Source organism: Diadema antillarum, unplaced genomic scaffold (genome assembly GCF_040938485.1).
Source record: "Diadema antillarum isolate AM-2024a unplaced genomic scaffold, OU_Dant_1.0 scf00000000, whole genome shotgun sequence".
NCBI classification, from domain to species: domain Eukaryota; kingdom Metazoa; phylum Echinodermata; class Echinoidea; order Diadematoida; family Diadematidae; genus Diadema; species Diadema antillarum.
The window spans coordinates 603894-624920 of record NW_027270889.1 but is presented as its reverse complement, the minus strand read 5'-3'; the positions used below and the strand labels follow the sequence as shown (position 1 = coordinate 624920).

Sequence of the window (21027 nt, the reverse complement as noted above, 5' to 3'; positions counted from 1 at the left end):
TTCAAGGCCAAAAATGACAGGTAATTGCCCTTTTTGTGGAAGTCAATCGATTTTCCTTGACCTTTTGTCTGAAAATAGCAAACGCCATCAACATCGCAAATGGCATATCAAAAACAAGCCGCCCCAAGCGTCGTTTCAAGGAATAAGCCAGTTCGGAGATAGCTCTAATGTGCACATGGGTACAAATGACCTTTCACTTTTCTCAGTTGGTTAGGCACTTTACTCAATTCAAAGTGACATGATGCAGCAGCTTGCCCAACATAGCAATTTAATAATAATAATAATGATAATAATAATAATAATAATAATAATAATAATAATAATAATAAGGTCTTATTTACCCAGGGTAAAATTTATGGAACTCGTATTCTAACAAAGAATGAACCTGTGTAGATGAAGTGACCAGAATGGTTGTCAATCAACACTTTGGGAAGCATCCATTTCATTGTGCTGTTTTGAATGGTGACACGACATTTGCTCCTGCGACAATTGCTCCGATCTTATTTTCTCTAAGGACTTAGGGTTAGGGTTAGGGTTGTGATAGGGTTTTAGGTTTGGTTTGATGTGAGAATTAGGATTAGGGTTAGGGTTAGGGTTATGGGTTAAATTTACGTTTGGCTTAGCATGCAGATATATCATGGGAGTAATTGTCGCAGGAACAAATGTCATGGAGCCGTTTTGAATATATTAACAAACTTTTTTCTGTTCACATTGCCAAATACCAGGCTTGCTGTCAGGTGGATGTACTGGCAGGCACCATTCATATGGATTACATGAATAATCATAACATTACAAATGCTTATCTCAGTGAAATTGAAAACCAACCTGTCTCTGGGTACAAATGACCTTTTTCTGCTCATGCTCACACTGGAACCCCGAACTGGCTTATTGACCTGTTACGTCCATTCATTCTGGAATCAGCATGCGCCGTGTACCATGCATTTGTGTGTAAAATTTGCATATGTGTGTGTCACCTATACGTCCAGTTCATTAACATAAGTTACGTTCAGACAAGTTGGTAGGTAAGTATGGGGTGCCAAGTGATCCCTGCTGGAAAGGACACAGTGTCTCACAGTGTGAGAACCACACAGTGTGAAATTTCTTCACACTGTTAAATTCGAGCGTTTTAGCAGTGTGAACACAATGTGAGTCGTCAATTCACAGTGTGAAACAAAGCATTGTTACTATGTGAACACTCTGTGAAAACCACATCGCAGTGTGAAATCATATTCACACTGTTAAATTTGAGCGTTTTCACATAGTCAAATATACGAACACACTGGGAACACACTGTTGGACACTGTGTTCTTTCCAGTGGGGTTTGACGGTGGTCTCTTTCGTCACAATATGACAATTTCGTCACGAAATGCTATTTCGTCGACAACTGACAAAGTCAATTTCGTTATCTACGACCTTATCCTCCCATAAGTTAAAGATCACCGTCTGTACGTAACTAGCAGTTGCTGCATTACGTTGTTTCCTAAAGAGCCCCCGCTACCGAGGACAGATCCATCGTATACTTAAAAATGAATCGCGAAAATGAAATAATGAAATAAAAATATTTTCACATGCTTTCATTAGAAGCGTTTGCTCGCTGTTTTTTGTGTTGGTTTGCTTGTTTTATTTTATTTTGATGATGTTAGTTTCATCACCAACATGCTTAGGTTTAGAGAGAGAGAGAGAAAGAGAAAGAGAAAGAGAGTAAGAGAGGATTTCTAGTGAACATATCAATAATTATGTTGAGATTTAGATTTAACATTCATGGAAATCGTAATAATTTATTATGATTTTAATGAACCCTTTAGGCATAATGACGTGCAGCAAACAATAAAAGTAAGATGAATAATTGATGGGTCAACAAATACGAGAATAAAACGTAAATAGATAACTGATTTGATTGCTAATGGATACATGAATTATTACATGAAGAGAAAAAAAATAATAAGTTGATGAATAATCGACAGCAAAGATGTACTGTCCAGAAGGTCATTCTAATGTCAGAAACCGGGCAGTAGGATGTGGCTTAAAATTCGCTGTTGACAGCCTAAAAAGCTATAGTCCCTTGCACCATCAAAATTTCCAATCTAACATTGACAATGATTATTCTTCCCCACAAACTGAGCTATCATTTTACTTGCATTTATCCCCACATCAACAGGCGTCAAAAATGCCATTGCTGCGTTCCATCGCCCTCCATTTCCTGCTCGGAAACATGCTCCACTGAAACCGACTGTCAGCCGGATGTTAAAGTCCAAACTCATGCAAAAAGATCTGTCCCTCTTATACCGGGTTTAAAAACAAATTAAACAAAAAAGCAAACAAGTGAATTCATGATTGTTATACATAGTTCGTAGGGCTAAGTCGAGGGTCTGTTGCAAGACTCATTGAGTATGCGTGTTGGCACACGCGATTTAGGATAAAACTTCACACATATTTCCAGAGAAATTAGCATAATAATCATTTCATTTACTGTTGATACGGTACTATCAAATTCTTAATGACTTTTCAGATCACTAGGAGCTGTGAGAAACAAAGTAAGTGGTCGTATTATTATATATGCATGCGCTAAAGAACCATTATATCTAAATTTTATTTTCACCTTGCTCTATCAAACAAGACACGGTTAGTGTCGATAGAATTTCGCCGAAATCGGAAGTATGGACATGAAGAGGTCAGTGGGCACTTTCAATCCACTGACCTAACAGATAACATAGAAAAAGAGATTGCTACTCTTATGGTATGGGTAGTAGTCCCAGATATTACAATTGCATCTGGCAGCACCCAATATTGTGGACACGCCATAAGATTGCGGGGAAATTCTAATATTAACCTGTCAAGATCTCACGTATGTAAAGGGCACGGGTGTTTAGCGAGAAAATGAACATGACAATCTAAGTTGGAAAAAAATGACAGGTTGTACTTATCTCACGACAATGGCTGATCAATGCGTCTAATTCTCTTGTTATATAATTATTTTAAGGACGATCAAACTTTGTATTATAATTACTGTGAGAACTAGAGGTAGAAGAGACTCTATCAAAGATTAAAATTTCAGGTTTCATTTTTACTTCAAGACCCGGAAACAATATGAACGAACACGTGGGTCTTTTTTTCGCTACTTGCGTGCCAAGAATATTGGTAGATGAAATGGTATGAACGAATCAAAGCACTTATATTTCCTGAGAACTCAGGTGATTATGTTCAGTGTAATGATATTCCGTTGACCTTTTCCTTTTTCAAACTCAAATCATGAAGTTGTGTCACTGTTTTGGAGGGGATAAATAATGTTGTAGATTGATGACCTGAGACTATAAAGGACCTCGCACTTACGCCAACAATGGTAAATTAGACTCTTCTACCTTAACGGCACTGGATGGCTAGCACCTTAGCTTTTAAAGCAAATTAAAGGGATTCTAACAATACTTTTAAAATCTTAGTGGTACTTTAGCTTTGGAAGTTTGTTCTCACAAGCTGGTTTATGTTATTGCTACCTAGTCTGCGTATCTTTAGATATGCGGAAACCTGCAAGGTTTTCAAAACATGGCTTCTACTTACACACTGACGATGCGTGATGAACTCTGATAAGTCAAAGCACGGCAAATAGGCTTTTTGCTGTCAGTCAACACTAATGCAGTCTAATTCATACCGAAACATCTATTTTGGTCATTCTTAGTGAAGGACATCAGTTTTCCGACGTCGTTTTCAAGTTTGTAGATCACTTTCAGTCTTCCTCAGGCTCCATGACAACCAACAAGGTATGGACACGTCAGAACAACTCACCTCAAGGTCGACATCAAAATTGTCATCTGAATAGCCAATGCATGAGTAAGCCGCTCCACAACTTTCTTTCTTTTTTTGTCTCCCCCAGTCCTTTGATTCCCTAACTTTATGTTAGTTCCTTTGAGATGAAATACAGAGCGTATAAGAAAATAATCAAAATTTGGAGAGCTACTATTACATAATTGTCATCCATGGAGAGCGCAGTGTTAATTGTGAGGAAAGGGGAACTCTTCTTCTTTCCATTGATGCCAAATTATCCTGGCAAATGTCATGCATGACTGAGCACATGAAGTTTAAAGACAACAATAACAAATTGCACTTTTCCAAGTTTGAGCTTTATTTTGAAGGAACAATGAATGTCCCACTGAATGATGAGATCTGTCAATGAAAGTGGTCAAATCAATAGGTCAGCCTGCACGACTGCAGGTTTGTGTTTTTAGATTTTTTTTCTAAACTTTTATGGTCCATATCCTTCAACATTGATAACTTGGTCACTCTCACAAAGGCTAACCCATTATCCATTTTACTCTCTTCATATTCAGGACATAATTTGTCGCTGCAAGCTATGTGATGAATATGGACTGTGTGGGTTGGCTTTTATGTGAGTGACCATGCTATCGCACAGGAGGCTATGTTAAAAGTTATGGACCATATAATGTTCAAATGAAACCCAAACACAAACCGAAACACAAACCTGCAGTCGTGCAAGCTGACCTATTTTTTTTTTCATGAACAGATCTCGTCCATTCAGTGAGAGACATTCATTGTTCCTTCATGTTACACTCACTCTTAGAAAAAGTGCAACTTGTCATTATTGTCTTAAAGTTCATATGCTCAGTCACGCATGACATTAGTCAAGTCATAATTAGGTATCACTGGAAAGAAGAAAAGTTATCCAACTAACGTTGAAGAGCGCAACGTTGGTTGTGAGGAAAAAAGAACTGTTCTTCTTTCCTCACAACTAACATTGCGCTCTCCATAGCTGACAATGATGAAATAGTAGCCCTCCAAAGTTGGATTCCTCCATTTTTCTTTTTTTTTGATGCGCTCTGTGTACCTACTGCCTCTTGTTCCAACATGACCTGACTGCTATCATGTTTTGATATGATGATGAGTGGTCACCATTTGTTACCAAAAGTTCATCCGTTTTCCTTCGAGACCGCCTTGACGACGCTGTGCAGTTACACTGGATATTACCAGTATTGGAGTCCTACACACGCACAGTGACTCACCTGCCTAAATGTGACCTCGGGTAACGCACTCGCACTTGCGTCTTCCACTATGCGCACTGGTCGCGACGTCACGAGCTCATGCTTTCCTCTGAGTCTCATCCTGAGGATGACGTCATAGCGAATGCAACCATCTCCGTTTGGACTCTTGAACGTTGGCGGGAAGTGGCCCTCCGGAACGTCGATCTCGAAGTATTTGACACGAAGGTCACGTGAGTACAGCTTTCTGTCCGATTCTGGTGACGCATGATCTACATAAAACGCATAGCATATGTTTTGGGTTTGCAGAAAAAAAGAAAGAAATCATAACAATGACGCATATATAACACGATAACACCATTACCTACCTTTCAGGGACATACTGCAATATGGGGGGGGGGGTGGAGGTGATTGTCCCATATGTCATTTGCACATAAAGCCAAGTAAAGTGATACACTATATTAAAGCCAAGTAAAGTGATACATTATAATTACTGTGCTTGAAAGTAAAGGATACCATTTTTCTTTAAACTGGCATTCGTATTACGGCACGCTCGAAAACAAAATTCATTAGGCCCTACTTATCTTCATTCTTAATTTCGGGTATACTGACTTCTTTTTCCATGCGTATAGAACCTGTACAAGGATGTCTCCTCCAAACCAAAGACGGAAAATTACATCTATTGTCATAATCTCTTAAATTGCCTTCTGGAGAAAACAGTTCTTTAAATACTTGTTGTAAAAAAAAAACAAATCAAAACAACAACAGCAACAACAACAGCAAAGAAAACTTATCCGATCCGATTGAGAGGAGTATTCAGCATTTTATTTTTGTAATTTAGCTAAGCTGGGCATCGCGGTGATTTTTTAAAAGAATAAGCCAACTGCCTGGCTGCTTGATTTGTTGTTGAAAAGATTCCTTTGTTTTATTTTGTTGTGTTTTGTTGGTTTTTTTTTTGTTGTTTGCTTTTTATTGTCCACTCATCCAACACGACCACAATAACCTACTATACGCCGCAAAGATAAGAGATAACACCGACCATGTCGAGTCCCGATATGACAACACCATCTTCTGCAAACCATCTGAACCGATACAGAAATCAACTCGCGCTCTTTTTTGTTAAAGTCAAATTCTGCCGAATGATTTTCAAAATGACTTTGCATTTTACATAAATTTCGTTTTCATGCACAATTTTCACTTTGATGTACATCAATAACGAACAAAAACGACCTGTATATTCAATTGAGAGAGAAGACGACGACAATTTATGATAACGATGATAATACTGACGATGATGACGGTAATAATGAAGATAATGAGTAAGGAATTTTGAGGGAACGAACAATGAAGAGTGAAAACAGTTGTAGGAATGGTATACATACAGTGCGTAACGTTGAAAAAAAAAAACTGTATCATAGGTGACAGCTATAATGTTAGTGGTAGCAGAGTAGTAGTAGTACTAGTAGTAGTGGATTTATGTAGTAAAGATGGAGGAGGAGAAGGAAGAGTAAAAGTAGTAACGACTGTGGTAATGATCACAGCAGTTGTAGTACAGTACGTATAGTAGTAGAAGAAGGATTAATAGTATAAAGTCGTAGTAGAAATAGTGATGGTACTAGTAGAAGCAGTAGTAATGAATACTGCTACTACTAATACTACTTCTATTCTGCTACTTGCAATTCCGATTTTTTTATTACTAACTCATATTAGTATTGATAGTACTATTACTATAACGAGTACTAATGGTACATTTAGAATTGTTGATAGCAAAAAAAAAGTTGAGTCATAGTGCTTGTTGTAAAAGGAAAAAAAAGAGATTAAAATGGAGAAACGAGGGGAAACAAAAACTGAGGAATATTTCATAGCGAACATATAGATTTGTATAAATATCATCATTCATTCACTCACCAACGAGGCATTTCTTTACGCTGAGGTAACTTTCCGAGTCACACTGTTTGGAGAACCATCCTTTGACTTCTACCTGACATTCTCCGACCAAACATATCGTCAGGTCTATTTTGATCAGAGCGAAAAGACGGATATGAAATGGGTGTTAATCCTGCGTGCAGTTTATATCGACGTTTTGTTCTTTTTTGTTCTTTAAATCTGTGATTCGAATATCCAAACTGTTCGTTTCCTACCCACATGGGATCTTGCAATATGAAGATGACCGCGATTTCCTTGTTCTTATCTCGGTATTATTTCCTAGTTTTGAAACTACTGCTGCAAACGACGCTCTATTCAGTCTACCCCCCCCCCCCAATCAAAAGAGAACAACATGGTAATATCAAGAGGTCAGATTACTAAGCGAAAAAAAAAGACTGGTAAGTCAATATCGAGAGAAATTATGGTATGACTATGAAAGATTTTGAACTCTTAAAATGTCCTTGTGGCTATCAAGAAATGTAGATCGAAAATATTGTTAACAGCTAGTTTCTCGCATACACTAACACACACACACATACACACACACACACGAGATATTATTCGACGGCTGATTTGTACTTCAAAATGAGATATTTAATGAGTCAGCGATAAGGTCATAACTATATATGAGACTATATGTGCTGTATAATTCATCGGGGTTCTTTAGAAGGCCGAGTCCCATAGAGAGCTGCATTATACAACTGTATTGACGTATTTGTTCATTTCGCACCTACATAATCACCTGTGAATAGTATCGCACTTAGAATGAAATATTGAACGAGCTTGTAGTCTCTTGAGCTTTGATAACGCTCTGGAGACATTAGATTATTCCCTTAAACGATACTAACACAAATGCGTTTAAACAATACTCATTTCGTGTTATCGATGAACTGTCACATGGAACCACTTTCTCTGTAAGTTTTCTCCCAGTCCTCATAAACGTTATTTTGAAATATACATTAATTCAAAGAAACACTCATCTAAACGTGGTATACTCCTAAGAATGAATACAGCGTCCCACGGTGTTAAGCGCAATATGAAGTATACAGTGTAAACACATTGTGAACACAGTGTGAACTTCAAAACATTGTGAACACAGTGTGAAATCTCTTAACACTATTAATTTAATTGTGAACGTTTTAATATTGTGAACGCATTATGAATCATCAATTAACAGTGTGAATCATCAATTTGCAGTGTCAAAACAAAACATTATAATGTGAACTCCCTCTGAAAAACCACACCACAGTGTGAAATTATTTTCACACGTGTAAATTCAAGCGTTTTCACAAAGTCGAGTACGTGAACACATTATTAACACACTGTGGGACGCTGTGTTCTTTACAGCAGGGACATACACAAACACACACACACACACACACACACGCACACCATTATACATAATGACACTCACATTAGAACAGCTCTATTCTAATCAAAGTGATAATCAGACGAGTAGAGTCTTGCCAAGTGTACCTAGATATTTGAGCATGAAGATTAATAAGCCAGTTCGTAATTAGCTCATGTAGGCCTACACATTGGTACAATGACCTTTCTTTTTTTCTAGTTGGTTAGGCACTTCACCCGTTTTCAAAGTGGCATAATGCATAAGCTTGTCCGACGTAACAGTTCATGGAATTCATGTTCAAACAAAGAATGAACTTGCGTTTAGATCAGGTGATCAGAATACTCCATCAGTTGACGATTTAGCAGGCATCCATTTCATTGTTTTGTACTGAAGGCAATAACAGCCTATTTCCTTTTATATTGCGAAATACCATTCTTGCTGTCAGGTGGATGTGCTGGCAAGCACCATCTAGATAAGGATCACATGAATAATCATCGCATCACGGATGCTTATCTCAGTGAATTTACAAACCAAAATGCCTGTTGGTACAAAGGACCTTTTTCTGCTTATGCGCAAAGTGGAATTACGAACTGGTCTATTCTCCCCTCCCAAAGACACTGTTTCTCATAACGATCAAAGAATTTGTCTTATAGCCAGATACTCTCTCTCTCCTTTCCTCCGTCTGTCTGTCTTTTCTGTCTGTCTGTCTCTCCGTCTCTTTCTCTCTCTGTCTCTTTCTCACTGCATGGTTTCGCGCTTTCATTCATATTTATGATTCATTGCTTTATGCAGGGAGGCACCTCCCTGCTTTATGTTAGCACCTTGTCTGCTTATGCCTGGACTGGTTTTGTGTTAATTCACATAAATTGCCCAAATCAAGATAGAAAGTAATTAGTAGATAGAGAGAAACTAATTACTGCCATGTCATTGAGGCGATGAAATTTGGACAGCGCTATAGTATGTCGTGTCTCGTATAGGGCGTATATTGCTAAGCTTTCTGAAAAACTGACCCGCCGCATTATTACTTGGCGTCGCTTCATTACACGCAATGCTGGCAAATCATGCTGGCAAATCATGGTGCTGGCAAATCATGGCACAAAAACCATATATAATCATCTGTGTTTATTGTCGAATCTTTCATATTGATGATTGCTTTTCATTGCCACTGCTTTGTAAGTCTGAATCATTTGAACCTTTGCTTGTATATTCACATCTTACAATTTTGATTGCAGAACCTTCAACTGTCGCGAAATCCCTTTATAAACTAGCTGATCCTTAAATTGGCAAGACATAACAGATCAAAGTCATTGATATGATCAATGATTAAAGTTCCTGATATACTCTCAAATTGGCAAAGGATTGGTAATATTTCCTGATGTTGTATAAACTAGATTAATTTGAGCAGTTCAGTCTATAATCTTTCTCCAAGAAAAGTTGTACAGTTATATTTAGAGGTGCCAATTTAATGAATGCCAAGGGGACTTTCTTTTTCTATTTCTGCGGCAAGAAGCAGCTAATTTTCAAAATGATAATCATCAACTACATGCACCCGCTATGTCAGGGTGAGAAATTGTCTCGCGAAAACTACAATTACGCTACAGTACTCTCATTTTCTTCACTATGACCCCATTAACAGTGCGAGGCTCGGCCGCGGCCGAGCCCGCCTTCATTTCAGTGTAAACGCGCAAAAGGCCAAATGCGGGGGCAAAATTGGCCGCGCATTTGGCCACGCTCTGGAGTTGGTCTCGGCCGCGGCCGAGCCGCGTCCGAGCCCGGCCTTTTCTCAGTGTAAACGCTAACTGGGCCAAATGCACGGCCAATTTTAGTCTGGCTTCCAACCCCTCTGCCGGTACTATTTCGTTATTCAGGATATTAACCCCCTCAACGTCGAAAACTAGTATAGTTTTAGGTGGTTTTGTCCTGCAAAGGATTTTTCCTTCGGCAAAGGCCTTTGCCCGAACGGCGACTTCGTCGCCACAGAATCCAGTCGGCAAAGGGTCTGAAAACCAGACTACAACCAATTTGCGTTTGTTTACAAGCAGAGCGCCACTACGACAAAATATTGAAAGGTTTGAATCAAAAGCGCGGCCGAGCCCGGCAGTGTAAACGGACAAAATTGCGGGGCTCGGCCCCGCAATTTAGGCTGGGCTCGGCCGCGGCTCGGCCCAGCCCCGCACTGTAAGCGGGTCTATGTTTTATTTCTCCTTTGATTACTACGTATGGGACTAAATTCAAAGTAACCATTGAAAATGCTGCACTGTTTACCTATTATGCCCTACAACTCACAATTAACACTGCATAAAAGTGGTATGATAAAGTTCCAGTATGTATTTCATACTTTAATGAAAATAACATCCTGGGGATAGCCACCCAAAAAAAACACTCCACTACCAAATGTGTGTGCGTGCGTGCATCCGTGCGTAAGCTAACAAGGGTAGGGTAGTAGAGTGGTGCAAGTGGGTGGCTGTACCAAAAGGGACTTTTTCCCAAACCTAACCTCAAGCCCTACCCTCATCTGTCCCTATACAGAAGGGCTTACATTACTTTTAAGATCAGTCTTAATGGGCTACTCAGTTGGCTGTTTAGACACTCTCTGCCAGTGTTCGTGAAAAAAAAGTCTCCTGTCCGTTTTGATTGCTCGAAGATCCCATATAGGAGATTTCTTTCAAGAACGGATAAAAGGAATCGGCCATTAGCGGTAGTTGCAGTTTGTGTTGCTGGCAAACCTTATGCTGCCTCTTTTTCTTCTTCTCGGTCAGCTGGCCAGGCATTGGTTCATAATGTGTGTGACAGCCCTCGGAAAAATGGCTCTTTTTATGACAGCAAGCTTTTGCCTAATTGGGCTACTCCTATACTCCACATTAACAGCCACCTCGGGCTTACTCTCATGCTCATAGGTTATCGTCTCCTCAGAAAATGGTGTATTGATAAGAATATAGGCTCGCCGCGCGCTTCGCATCAAGAACATTTCTACCTCCGAATCTTTTGAAAATCAGAGAAGGGTCCTAATAGGGATCTTCACAAATCGTCAGCAATATCAAATACGTTTACAGGCGATTCCCGTATAACGAAGTCCTCGGAGCAGGCAATTTTCTTTCGTTATATCGAAATTTCGTGATAGCCGAACAGTAGAGTAATTACAAAGATATATAGACGATAATTTCCAGGACCTGAATTTGTATTTACTTCGTTGTAACGGGAATTTCGTTATAACCGTGCTAGTCTATTTGCAATGTGAGTCCACTGTATAGAATGAGATCCCCAATGAACACTATAGTAAAGTGATCGAAATCTTTCCGAAAGCACATAGAGTTTGAGCTCACCGTCGACGACTTCGCAGGCGCTCGACTGCAGAATGATCTCACCGTTGACCACGTCACCTGGAACGTACGTTTCCCGCCCGGCTGTCAGGTTGAATCCGAATAGCTCCATGGTAAATCTACCAGCAGCGTGGTCGTCTGATAATACTTTAGGTCACTCTACATACTGCACACTGGAGTAACAGCAATGTCCATAGTCTATAGGCTTGAGGAGGGTAATATTACATGCGTGGATCAGATTCTTGGAAATAAAAGGCGACGCACTGAGCAATAATGTGAAGTGTCTAATGTTACTCCAGCTGTGCAAATTGAAACTCAAGAGGAGAACACACTACAGAACGTTGAAAGAGAAGATAATTTGTAACATGAGCCGAGTACAGACTTACTTGCTGTGTCCGTACGATGTAGCTTTAATCACGCTATTCGGGAAGATGCTCGAAGCAGAGCGCCTACACATCGCTTCCAGTTCTGCTCAGTGAAAGTGATGGATTAGAAATGGGTTTCGTCTACCAGGCTCTAACTCTGTCCACCCCCCCCCCCCCCTACTTGTCTATTACTAGCTACCCAGCTTGTACCTTCTCGCTCGGGTAATCATGTGATTGAAACAAAACAAAATTAAAAGCTACACGGCAGATATGGGTTATACATTCGGCCTGCATTTGCATAAATTGCAATTTGAGAAATCGCGCAGCAAAATGCGGGTGGGGAAGGCAAAGCCGAACACGGCAGGCGTGTTCTGTTTGTCCGTCTGTTGTCATAAGGTGTATACATTACGGAAGAAATATTGTATCATTGGCATCCATGGAATGTTTTCGCGTTAGTGAGTGTGTGTGTGTGTGTGTGTGTGGGGGGGGGGCTTCATTAGGAATGTTGTATTCATTTGAATAATCGGTGCTCACACGAATTACATAGGTGTCATTGAGGATCGTTCCCTTAAAAAAAAGAAGGGGGGGGGGGGGCTAACCATCAATTCAAATGCTAAACAAGGGAAAGGAATCCCGCAGTTTGCTGTAGTGCTGAATACATGCACCTGTCTCTAGAAGCATTGTTTCCTTTGTCATAGTCAACGCGCATCAGGCAAGGGCATGGAGTATAAAAGAATGTGCGTGTGACTGTGAGTGTACAGTATGTGAGTGTATGTGAGTGTATGTGTGCGTGTGTTTCTGTTTGTGTGTTTATGTACGTGAGGGAAGGAAGGGGGGGGGGAGGTAAGGCGGGAACAATACCCATAATCAAAACCAAATCATCATCATCATCCGATTTTTTTTTACCTTTAAAAATATCAACGCTTCTTTGTTATTATCGTTAATCAAGCAAAATAACTTAAATAAATCTTACACGGACACAATGATTTTAAAAATCTAACCACACACAGAGCTTGTTATATTTATATCAACGATGTTTTACATGAAGGTACTGGTTTACACCGCTAGATCTATCGATATAATTCTTCGTTTAAATGTCATCAATCAATCAAAATATGTTGTAAATTTATTGAGACAAATAATGATTTCATTACTTATTACAGAGACAATGCTGTGAAAATTCATGTTGACCCTTTTTGGATCGATTCATTATACCCTCGTCACCACTTCACGTGGCCAAAAGAAATTCTCAGTATATGCCATAATGATTCTATAATTAAGATATTTCTGCTTCTTTATTTTTCTTCAGGTTACTCGAATACGCCCACAGGAAAAAAAATCTTCCAAACCAATCTGTCAATCATTGCTATGGATTACTGCAATGTCTTTTGTTTCATATTAGTATGAAAATGTATTCTGTTAGTCATAGTACTTACCAATCAAATAAGTACTGTAGCCATGATTGGTAAATGGGTGTTAATTGGTGTTTTGGAGGTGTATCTACATATATCTGAAGAATATGAGTAGAAAATATAACCATGAAATAATATGGCATGTATCAAGATATTCATTTGGCCATGTAAGTTATGTTGAGCGTATTACGAATCCAAAAAAGTCGACATGCATTAATTCGCATTAGATAGTTCTTTAAAGTGAGCAGTCACGCGTGCATTCGAATTTCACGTGGTTTGATTGGGTATTCGACACACATTAATGAATGACCGCTTTTCTACTGATCTGGGTGAAGTCGTGCTACGGTCCACCTGACTACATCAGCTAATGACCCAATTGCAGAGAAAGGACCGGTCGGGTGGAGAAATAGCTGAGAAGAGCGGACTGACAGGGAAAGTGGTCGCGGAGGCTGAACGGGGGAATAAACCAAAGTAAAAAAAAAAGGGGGGGGTCAGTACATTGCAGGATTGAGCTACGCAAGATTGCATTTGAGCCTTAAAATGGCAACGTGGTGTCCAGGATATGTTATTTATGATTATCAAGAAACGTGTTCAGGTCATCAAATGATGCCTAGTCTCAGTCCACACTAGTCGAATGGTACATAATAATTTTTACACCTTTTTTTTTTTTGTTTTCACTAAGTGTCGGTATCGAAGTCTCAAAGAACGAATCATCAGTCACTGTTTTCTCACCCCCCCCCCCTTGTCATTCTACAGTATAGTACGAGTATACCAAGAGTATCATTATGCACTGAAGTATTACAAACAGAAGTCATAGGCCAGGCTAACTAAAAAGGAAGTGCATGTGTAATTGCGATTCGTGTCCACAGGATGTGTGGCAGATGTGGAATATATGGTTTAAACATGCATTGTGATGTTCCTGTTGTTTCGATATAATTCTTCTTTAAAGTTTAATACCATTGTCTGCTGGTGGTTTCCTTCCCTAATTTACGAAGATGGTTAATCATAAGTAATATCATAATGACATCAATGCGGTCTCATATCGAAATTTCACCATCATTTGTCCTTCATAATCTGCATTATAATCATTTTGTCGTAATTTTCGAGGTAAAAAGTAAATATAGAAGTAAAACAATTCATGTGGGTCGAGGAAACATGTATAAAATCACTATATTTAACTATTTCGCCTCGAAAATTACGAGTTAAAAGTAAATATAGAAGTAAAACAATTCATGTGGGTCGAGGAAACATGTATAAAATCACTATATTTAACTATTTCGCCTCGAAAATTACGACAAAATGATTATAATGCAGATTATGAAGGACAAATGATAGTGAAATTTTGATGTGACACCACCGTGATGTCATTATGATATATTGCTTATGACTCCCATCTTCATAATTATGTTTCGGCTAATAATTCCTATCAAAACTCTATAATACACAATCACAAATAAACACAAACAAACTGTCATGAATATGCATGTTGGTACAAAGTGGGTGTGGCCTGTTCGGCCCACGGTTGAAAGTCAAGATGGCTCGAGGCTGGGACCATGCCGTCTGAGGAGGCGAGGGAAGAATAAAGTTTTCATTACTTTAAGTTTGATTAGTCATGTTAGTGGTGGTGATTTGTTTCGGTGTCAGAATGTGTGACATGTTGTTGCCCCACCAGGTTTTCCCTCATTCCGTAATACAAACACACGGACTCACACTCTTGAGACAGTTCTTGAAATATCTGAGTTTACAAAAGTATGGATAATTGCCGCAAATTCTTAAAAGTTATGGGAATTGCATTATATAATATTATGAAATATACATATATATATATATATATATATATAAACCATATTAACTATTTGTCATATTCTATTCAATTCAATTCATTTATTTTCATACTTCTCATTTATGAACATTACAACAGAAACCAGACAAGTTCTTTTACCTTGTGAACAATGTGCAGAAAACAAACAATATACATGGTGATAACACAGTAATTAAGGGCGGCGAGACGCTCGAAAATTTGTGTGAAGAAATAAACCGTTGGTGAATACAGCATGAACTTTGTTGCAGCTTTGTTACTTATCTTTTTATCTTGCCAACACGTGGACTACCTTATCAACATATATATATATATATATATAATATACACGGGTGTGTATGTATGTTTTATATCACATATATAAATGTATTGTATTGTATGTATGTATGTACGTATATGTATTTATGTACATTATGAATTACATAAACGTTCATAAAGGCCTATTGAAAAATCTTAACCAGAGTCTTTTAAGTATACACAGGAATTATTATATCTTACCTGAAACCTTTATTATTCGGAGTATTCAATGCTTTGCAACTCGTGAAGGACACTTTACCAAAAAGCTTAGGAAATCGTGATGGATGCAATGAAAAACACTCCTGAGTTTTCAAATTGAAGTTAATATTTTGAGTGTATATTACTTTATAAACAGCTTCCTCATGATGCCATAGTGCAACACTACAAGGGACAAGTGAAATTTTCGCCTTTCATTTCAGTTCAGCTCAGTGCAGTTCAGTTCAGTTCCATTCGATATTGATTTTCGGCATTCCGTTTTCAATTCAAAGGACATAAATAGAGGACAATAGGAGATTGTTTTTGTAGTCCCAGAGACTTTTTTAATAGTTTTCATATTCCTGGAGCCTGTAAAGGAGATTACCATCTTTGATAACAAGCCACTGACAGAGCGTGCGTCGTTACCAAATTCCTAGGAACATACAGTTATGTAGGCGGTTCATTATGCTTTTGTAATTAGCTGTGGTCCTCATTTTGTGGTTAACAGTGGGTTTTTCAATCGCAGTACAGATACCGAGTGTACTGATATGAACTTTACTTAACACACTTTGGCCAATGCAGATCGCTGCATCTTTGGTTATTTGTTTCTTCGCTGTAATGTAACGCTCTGGATTATTTCATATTTAGCAACTCATGGAAACGCCCACTAGTGAAAAGAACGACGGTGACATAATTGTTGTTATTTGACATTGAGCCGTCCATTGTTTTGTTTTTTGTTTTGTTTTGTTTTAAAGGGACATTAAAGCTTGACATGGCATGGTGCTGATCGAAAACGCCTGAATGAACACACACACACACACACACACACACACATACACACACACATTCACATGTTTATATAACATATATATACATATATATATATATAGAAAAGACGAAGAAGTAGAGTGGTAATGCATTTTGACAGTTCAACAGTGCTATTTATTCAGACCAAATTTTCGACGAATTGTCATTGTCGACCCTGAGGAAGACGAATGTATTCGTCGAAAATTTGGTCTGAATAAATAGCACCGTCGGACTGTCAAAATGCATTACCACTCTACTTCTTCGTCTTTTCTATACTGGTACCAACACGCGGACTACAAGTATCATCATATATATATATATATATATAAAAGGTCACAAGAATCAAAATATATATCAGCTACAACTGGAAAGCAAACCTGATTATAACACTGCTGCCATGGTTTGGGTATAATTGGTTACCTGGAAAACAGAAGCGCATTGGACAAGCTATTACATATTGTTTGTCCTGTCGGATCAACAGTCATCGTGGCAATCAGCAAAGGTTTAATTATAATACAGATCACCAAAGACACCAAAATAAATAATAGATTTAATACCGGCCATAGGAAGTACGTCTCCGTCCCATTTGTCATATTCTATTCAATTCAATTCATTTATTTTCATACTTCTCATTTATGAACATTACAACAGAAACCAGACAAGTTCTTTTACCTTGTGAACAATGTGCAGAAAACAAACAATATACATGGTGATAACACAGTAATTACATGTAATGATAACTGGTCAAAATCGAAATCGAAATGGGGTTGATCAAAGAGAAGTATGACGGGACCTACATGAAAGATAGCTTGTTTGGCTGTAAGCCCCGAGTAATCAGTGTTTGTGAAAAAGAAACGGAGAACGGATAGAAGATAAGACCAGAATGATGATGTAAGGTTGCCAAATTTTATGTAATAAAAAAGAAGAAGAAAAAGAAGAAGAAGAAAAACAAACAAACTATACATTAATATGAACTTACTGTGACCGAGCCATCATTATTATACAGCCTACTTTGGTATATATACTATGAACTATTGTTGCATTAAAACTTTCACCAGGATATGATCAGTAAGACACAAAAAGTAACATGTACAACTATTAAGCCATTTGGTGCCTGCCGTCAAGCTCTGCATAGAAGATTAGAGAGGGGTAGAGGGAAAGGGGAAGAGAGGGAAACGAAGTAGAATGTGGAATTGCTAATGATGAATACAGAGAGCCCGATGGCAAGACCCTAAATGGAATCTGCAACGTGTTGACAAAATGTTTGATTGGACAATAACATACCACAGTATTACATAAGACATTACGACTGTTCAGTGTCTGCAAAATATGCACTCAATAAAAACTCTTTTAATTTACGTTTAAAGGAATGTAAGGACGAGCAGCTTGTTATTTCGGGGGAGAGGTCATTCCAGTATCTAGGGCCCGTATACATTATCGTTTTTTTAGCGAAAATTGTTCGAGTACGTGGAAGGTATACGTGTATATACGTGTTTATAGCCATACATTAATGTAGTAAAGTCGTAAAGTCTGTTTCTACTACTTTTTGTCTTCTCGGGAAATGGGGCCCTCAATGTTTGGTGGTTGGTGACATTTTAAAGGGGCATTCCAGACGATTTTCATAATTTCACACTCTGTAGTAAATAAATAAACAGCTCCATGCATAGATTTGTGGAATTTATTGTAGTTCTTGAGCAGAGAAATCAATACTCTGAAAAGCCAAAAAGAAATTACACTGAACGAAGATGATAACATAAGAGCCTCACATAATTATTATTTCAGAAATGTAGCAATGTAATTCCATAACAATACCACGTGCTCAACAAGTTCACCTGTGTAGAATTCATGCGTGTTTTCTTCTTTTGTTCTGCTTCCTTGAACCCAACTCATGCATTCTTGTAGTGAGACTGCCGTGTCATCATCCTCGTTCATTGTGATTCGTTATAAATTTTGAAAACACTCCTATTCCTCATCCCAATCACTACAAATTCTGAAACTCAGTGTAACCCAGTTTAACCAATTTATAGTTGCTCATATGTATAAGTTATACTAAAAATCATCCGGAGGACTCCTTTAACTGGGCCAGTAAGAATAAGGAAGGCAAAGAGTAGATGTTACGAAACAAACAAAAGCAAATCACATGATGCATCGCGTGGCTCGATCGGATGAAATACGTTATCACTGGCGACACTTCTCCATGGAAGGATTCGTTTCTTTCAATGCCTTTGGGTCAGACTATTAGGGGGGGGGGGTGCGAACAGACAAACCTTGACCGGAGTTATAGGCTCCATGTCATCGTATCTCATATCTAGGTATAGAGATGAATAATCAATGTCAGCATTCTCATTTTGGCGGCTAAGCAAACCAGCATGTGAATTGTTACCAGGTTTCTATAGGTCTTGTACAGACTTGAGACGAATTATGACGAATAAGCAAGGTAGACCGTAAAATTGTTTCATTTTTTCTCTCTTTGCTGAAATTTCATGGAGCATTTCGTGAATTATTCAAAGTATGAATCTCAGAAGATCTAAGAGACTTGTAACCAAAAACAAAGACAAGGCAGAGCATGATCAAAAGATTCAGCAATACAGGAAACTAAATTTAATCTCCCTCTTCATAGTACTTCAACTTAACATCATAGACGTGAAAAAGACAATATCACGTACTATCACAACATTTTACAACCACATTATAATATCAATAATCAGTTAACCTCATGCAAGTCCTAAAATCGGCTAAGTCGAATAAACAAAAGGTGATACCCGAACAGATACAGACATGTGTGACTTTTAGTGAAGTAAGTCGAAATTTAGTCCATAGATTTTCAGTATTAATTTTCCCTGCATGCCGTTATCGCATTATATATATCTTCACAGTATGCCAATGTATTTATAAAAGTTCCTTTGAATTCGACGTAATCAAGGTTGACTGCACCTTAATAATCTCTTAGAATGACGATAGACAAAAGGTCTGTTGGAATAACTTCAGATATCATCAAACTATGAAATGGTACGTATTCGTAATTTTCGTTTTATAGGGTGTGTACAGTTCTGGTCGAGGCGAGGATTTAGCTTTTAACGTTTTGCGAGATATTCAGAAACCACTCTATGAGATGTCAAAGAGCATGCAATTATAAGGGGTATCAAAAGTTTATTTCATGAAAATCGGTTTTGAAAGGGCTGAGATATCCAAAAACAAGGTGAAACAAAGAGATCCTAATAAAGTTGTGGCCTGTCGCCTTTTGTTATTATCACTTTTTTGATATCTCAGCCATTTGAAAACCAATTTTCATCACATAAACGTTGAATCCTTTTTAAAATTACATGCTCTTTCATATTTCATAAGAGGTTTCTCATTATCTCACTTAGGAATGTTCAAAACACGAGTCCCTCACCTCAACCAGTACTGTACAGTCCCTTTATCCATTTATATATAACTGGAATATATAGAAAGTGTTATTGAATTTTCTTTAAAGCATGGATCTTTTTCTCGCTACTGATACACCGGAATCCCTGACCTCCACTATGCATTTGTTGAAGAAAACTGACTAAACGACGGCCAATTATTTAACTGAACACTCACAATCGAGAAACGCTAGAAATATCTAGAAAAAAAGAGTATGGCAAAAGAGCACATTACCAACGATTTATAGAATTATTCTTTCATAAACCATCATTTTGATGAGCATGTGTCAGCTACAATGAATTGTGCATGAAATGATATGGCTCATCGACAATGAATTTACCTCGGATTGATGACACAGGGGAGTATTAGTTACTATCTCTTTGATAAACAGACAAATCAAGAGGAAAAAAAGAAAATGACGTTACCATCGATAACCATCGATCGCCACTTTTTTTGGCAATAAAACCTTGACATTAACAAGCAAATCGCTATCATGACAAAATAGCATAATTAGCATTCACCGAACTTCAGGGTACACGTGAATTAGGTTTCAGTTTGTAATTTTTGTTTTGGTTAAATCCAAGCAGTGCTAAAAAAGAAAAGAAAAAATCTCAACTGCCACTGAGCAAAGACGGACTCAAAGTGACGCATCGTCACAAAGTGAACGTATGTACCAAGGAAACCTGTAACCTCTATGGGCGAATCATTGCTCTCACCTAGTCCTCTTAAACAACATACTTTGTTTTTCTTTTTTACACGTTAACATGTCATAGTTAAACTGCGGCACCGATTGCAGTGTCAAAACGCAATATTTCCATGAAAACGGACACGCGCACACATGAAATGCCATGACTTGTACACAAGATAAGATCATATCTGTATGACAGAGACAGGAAGAGGGGAGAGAGATAAAAAAATAACAACAACAAAAAGAAGTTGCGGCAAATTCCAGTTCTGACTGCAAAACCAGGATGCTGTTTAAGGTGACGATATCCGGTTCTACTACCCTTTGACAGGTGAATGTTCTGGCTGACTACTGTGCTGTCTATATTGCATGGGTTTAATCTGACTTGATATCGCAAAGTGGATATCCTACGGCAGTAATGAATCGTAATATATGTCACTTCAGGCATATGGCCGCGTCA

The 21027-nt window shown here is 38.2% G+C and overlaps 1 protein-coding gene across 1 annotated transcript in view; it reads right to left on the bottom strand.

The window, feature by feature from the left end:
- Positions 1–11694, bottom strand: part of LOC139720795 (glutathione hydrolase 1 proenzyme-like) — a 39765-nt gene extending 28071 nt beyond the window's left edge. The window contains exons 1-3 of the mRNA XM_071632466.1: positions 11586–11694; positions 6897–7001; positions 5013–5260 (exon numbers count right to left, since the gene is read on the bottom strand). Of these exons, the coding sequence (XP_071488567.1) occupies positions 5013–5260; positions 6897–7001; positions 11586–11694 (462 nt within the window). The remainder of the gene's footprint in view (positions 1–5012; positions 5261–6896; positions 7002–11585) is intronic.
- Between the last annotated feature and the right edge of the window lie 9333 nt (positions 11695–21027).